Source organism: Azolla caroliniana, unplaced genomic scaffold (genome assembly GCF_043228905.1).
Source record: "Azolla caroliniana isolate FFs.n. ecotype wild unplaced genomic scaffold, voAzoCaro1.0.p SCAF_11, whole genome shotgun sequence".
Lineage (NCBI taxonomy): Eukaryota > Viridiplantae > Streptophyta > Polypodiopsida > Salviniales > Salviniaceae > Azolla > Azolla caroliniana.
This window is the reverse complement of record NW_028230446.1, coordinates 7545338-7550469: the sequence shown is the minus strand read 5'-3', so window position 1 is coordinate 7550469 and position 5132 is coordinate 7545338. Positions and strand designations below refer to the sequence as shown.

The 5132-nt window shown below is 39.8% G+C and overlaps 1 protein-coding gene across 1 annotated transcript; it reads left to right on the top strand.

Moving 5' to 3' along the window:
• The first annotated feature begins 599 nt into the window (after positions 1-599).
• LOC147857688 (pentatricopeptide repeat-containing protein At3g09040, mitochondrial-like) lies at positions 600-4192 on the top strand. The gene has a single exon (XM_087327795.1). It carries the CDS (start codon positions 617-619, stop codon positions 2951-2953), a length of 2337 nt encoding a protein of 778 aa, XP_087183921.1. The 5' UTR covers positions 600-616; the 3' UTR covers positions 2954-4192.
• The last annotated feature ends 940 nt before the right edge of the window (positions 4193-5132 follow it).

The window sequence follows — 5132 nt, the reverse complement described above, 5'->3', positions numbered from 1 at the left end:
CGTGGGGGAGGCCCCACCCATGAATGTGAATATGTATGTCAATCTATGATTGCATATGACAAGTTTCTTCAAGCAAGCGCTCTCATGCATACTACATAGAGAGAGAGAGAGAGAGAGAGAGAGGCATGGAGCGACCGAATCCAACAACATCATTCATCATCATCGTCCCATCGTTCTTGCTAGAAAAACTAAAAAAACAATTGCTTCTTCTATCACTAAAAGAAAGATAGTTAGTTGGTCCACTCTCAAACTATGTACACACACACAAACATTTTACTTTTGCTTCTTCCTTCAATGAGAAGTGCTGGCAGCCTGCTACTATGTAGCACAACTACATACATACATACATACCTACCTACCATTCGAATATGTACATACATACTCAGTACATAGTCGAAGAGTGGGGTTAACAGAGTGAGTGAGTGAGTGATTTCCACCCATTCCCCCCGCCTTCCTCCACAACCCTTCGCAGATGATGTGCAGGAATGGAGGAACCCCCCCCCCCCCCCCCCAATCATTGTCATGGGCAACACGTACAATTCCCCCCAAGCTTTGATCCAGAGTTGGATTCTCCAATGTCCCCATCTTCCAAGATCATCTTATACTCGTTTACGCGATGTCTGGAAATTTGTTCCAAGCACGAGAGGTTTCTCAGATGCATAGCACTTGCTCCCATTCTTGGTATGCCATGGTTTCTTCGTGTGTTAAACAACGAGAAGGTCGTATGGCTCTGGATTTGTTCTATAAGATGATGCACCAACAACGAAATGATGTAAAACCTAGAGTTTCACTTTTCCTTGCCATGTTAAAAGCGTGTGGTATTGCTGAAGAGCATAGAGAAGGCAGGATTTTGCATAGCCAAGTTGTTGAAGGTGGAATGAACGCTGATTTGATGACCGGAAACACTCTCATTGATATGTATGCCAAATGTGGTCTTTTGGTAGATTCACAAAGAGTTTTTGATTTGATGTCAAATAGAGACGTGATATCGTGGAATGTGTTGATTTCTGGTTATGCTCAATATGGACATGTCCATGTTCCTCTTCAACTTTTCCAATTGATGCAACGAGATGGTATCAAACCATGCAAAGTCACCTACTCCTCCATCTTAAAAGCATGTAACAACACGGGAATCACAATAAATCTTCGAATTCTACATCAACAAATCATTAAAGACAGTATGGAATCAGACATTATGATAGGAAATATTCTTCTTGACATGTATGCAAAACGTGGAATGTTGGAGGAAGCACAAAAGGTGTTTGATGACTTGAAGAATCGAACCATTGTGTCATGGGGTGCTATAATCGCAGGTTATGCCAGCCAAGGTCATATTGTTCGAGTTTTGACTCTTTTTTCTAAGATGGTTCAAAGTGACATAAATCCAAATCCTGTTATGTTCTCTGTTGTTTTGAAATCTTGTGGAGGTGAGGCAGCAAGAGAATATGGAATGTTTATCCATGATCTCGTAATAAGAAGCAACCTTCACACAGACTTAATTACTGGGAACACTCTTATTGACATGTATGTTAGATGTGGAAACATTGAGGATGCCTTCAGAACTTTCATTGGAATGTCTAAACATGATGCTGTATCATGGAATACGATGATTTCAGGATATGTCAATGATGGGTATTATGTTGATGCACTTAGGCTTTTTGAGAGGATGCAACAAACTGGTGTTCGTCTGGAAAAAGCTTTGGCCTTGTCCATCATCAAAGCATGTACACGCTTAGGGTTTTTGTGTAAGTGCAAGCTGTTACATGCGTTGTTGTTAGAAACTGGTGATGGATCAGACACAATGATACAGAACACACTTATTGATATGTATGCAAAATGTGGGAGCTTGGAAGATGCACGAGCAGTTTTTGATGGCTTACATGTTCAAAATATAGTATCATGGGGTGCGATCATTTCAGGCCATGGTGCCCATGGACAGTTTGACTATGCTTTCCAGCTTTTTCTCAAAATGCAGCGGACAGGGAAAACACCGAATGAGGTTATCTATTTAAGCTTGTTGAGACTATGCATAACTACAGGTAATATAAGTGATGGTAGGCTTATTCAACATCAGGTCATCAAAAATGGACTTGATTCAGTCATAACTGTTGGAAATGCTCTAATTGACATGTATGCAAATTATGGATCCTTGGATGAAGGGAAGAGGGTATTTGACACTTTACCGGTTCGAGATGAAGTATCTTGGGGAGCAATGCTGGATGGATGTGCAAAGAATAATGATGGATTTCTTGCCCTTGAACTCTTTGAAAAGATGCAAAAAGAAGGCAAAGAGCCGAACAGGGTTGTTTTGTTATTGGTCTTGAAATCATGTGGCATGATAGGAGCTGTAATGAAGGGCCGCATGATACATAATCAGATCGTTGACTTTGGTTTGGTAACTGATGTTGAAACGGGAACTACCCTCATTGATATGTACAGCAATTGTGGGTGTTTACGGGAGGCACATGCTGTTCATGAAATGTTACCAACCAGAGATGCATCTTCATGGAACGCTTTGATTGCAGGATATTCTCAGCATGGCTATAGTAATTTGGCTCTACAGTGCCTAAAGGACATGCAATCTCAAGGTCTTAAGCCAGACAGTTGGACTTTTACGAGCATCCTTGCTGCTTGTAGTCATGAAGGCCAAGCTGAAAAAGGGTATAACATGTTTATGAACATGAGGGATAACTATGACCTCATGCCAAGAATGGAACATTTCAATTGTGTTATTGATATTCTGGGGCGAGTAGGAAGATTGGATGAAGCTGAAAAGCTTCTCCGTAGCATGCCAAGAGTGCCAAATGTTACGGGATGGTTGACTCTGCTTACTGCCTGCAAAACATTTGGGAACAATGAGTTAGGGAGAACATGCTACCATGAAGCTGTGTTACTGGATGCAGAGAAGGCTTCATGCTACATGCTGATGTCAAACATATGTCAAGACGTGTGATATCTCTTTCAATTGACAACGTATGTGATATAAGGAAAAAACACTGGTCGCGCATGAAATCTGGGGAGATGAAAGGTGAAGGATGGATTGTAGGAAATATTTATGAATATTGCACTATATGCATGCATGACATACCAAGGAAAGTCTGTCCTTCCAATAGCTACTCTACAGTGCAGGTATGGCAATAATCTGCTCAATCCTCATTACTATCAATGACAAATCATAAGGCAAAAAAAATGGTCCAGGATTGCAAGTCGAATCTCGTTAGGGTATCTCCCACCCAGGGATTCTTCTTTCCGTGGAATGGTAGTCTCAATGAGTTGAACATAGATTCCAATGGGTATTTTAGTGTGTAAAGTAGAGCTGATCAATTCCATACATACCTAAATATGCAAGAATATATTCTGCAGTAAAGAAGATCATATGTAGTGGGTTTTCTGCAACTTGAATACTACATTGCTCAAGCTCAATCACATGTCAGATGGAAATATTTATTTGAGGCAAGAGTCAGGACTTGATGAGCTGCTCTTTGGATGGATTACGTACAAAGAGCAGTTCTATCATTTTCAGTACCACAGCCATCCATCCTGAGTTTTCCATGCATGACCTTGACAACAAAAGATCATGAATGGAATTACGCACAAAGAGCAGTTCTATCATTTGCTATACTACAGCCATCTATCCTGAGCTTTCCATACATGACCTTGACAACAAAAGTTCATGAGAGATTTGGTGGACATTATAAAATATATCCAATATTTGGAGACTAGTAAATGTAGTTGCAAAATGCTGTGGGAGCTGTGCCTGCATCCATACCAATTAGGATGAAGATGAAACAAGGATTCTGAGGATTAAAAGGTATGATCTCTGTTTCGTGTTTGCTCTTTTCTGGTCAAAATTATACCACATGATTGAATATATGTTTTTCTATCAGTGAACCAAATACTGTGTGAATGAGATAATAGTTGGAATGACAAACAGATATTTTGTCTGTCCCTGTGATATTTGAATGTATTTTTGTCCTTTCACATTTAGCAGCATCTTCATAGGGATGTCTATACAATTGTGTATGTACTTGACACATTAGAACCTCCTCTTGACCAGTAGAGAATCTTTGCTCTAGTGACTGCACCATTATATAGAATAGATTTATTGTTCCATAATCACCATCCTCAAGAAGTATTGTAAGACTATTTGACTCTTTCACAGCTTTTCCATAATGATTACTCAATTATCAATTGACCCAGCTCCTGGTAGGCATCATTGAACTATCCTTATTTTGAGCCAAGTTTCATTATTTTCTGGACTCTGTTCGAGATGAACCAGGTAATGAGAGCTCATCAATTTGATAGTTCGCAACCATTTCCAGGAAATAATAAAATTTTATTATGCCTTTAGCAATAGATATGGGCACTTGCTTGCATAGTATGATGATAGTGAGTAATTGGAGCATTGCGTATTGGCTTATTGTTCGATGAGATTTTTTGGGCATCTGTATATCATTATAACTTATCTTGTTTCCTTCTGTCTTACTGTCACCTATGCATATATTACTTTGACATGTTCCCTCTTTATGTTTTGAAATATATCGTGCTGTATTGCAATTGCAAAATGAACATTCTCCTTTCATTTATTTTCAAGAGTATACATATATGTTACAACAGAGGGTAGAAAATACAGAGGTCGCTTATCTCACATAAGGAGGAGAAGGCTCCTCCTTATAAAGGCCAAGATATGGCCGTTGGACTAATTAGCGGTTGGGGCTGGCTAGCTGAAGGGCAGCGCGAAGATTAGGGTTTTAGGTCAACCAGAGAGAGAGAGAGAGTCTGAGTGAGAGACAAAGGGAGAGAGAGAGAGAGATGCATGCTGTCTTGGTACAAAGAGTGTACCACTTTTTTTCGGTTTTTAGATATATATATGTATATACAAGTCAAAATGTGCAATGAGTGCGTTTACACTCGTGCACTAATAAAAGGCATGATGGCCCTTTATTCCCTTTAAAAGGCATATGGAACCTTAGCCATTTCAGCCTTCTCATCATCAGATGTAGGGCTGTCTTCTGCACTGAGTTTCAAATATGGAGGCAATGGAACCCCAATTGTTTCCCCCCCCTCCATATTGAAATGCTGCAAAACCTTAGAGATATACTCCTGCTGACATAGAAAGAGTATCCCTTTCA

What these genes read in the sequence shown, in the direction of transcription:
- LOC147857688 (XM_087327795.1), top strand. Translation starts at nt 617, where the DNA reads ATGTCTGGAAATTTGTTCCAAGCACGAGAGGTTTCTCAGATGCATAGC.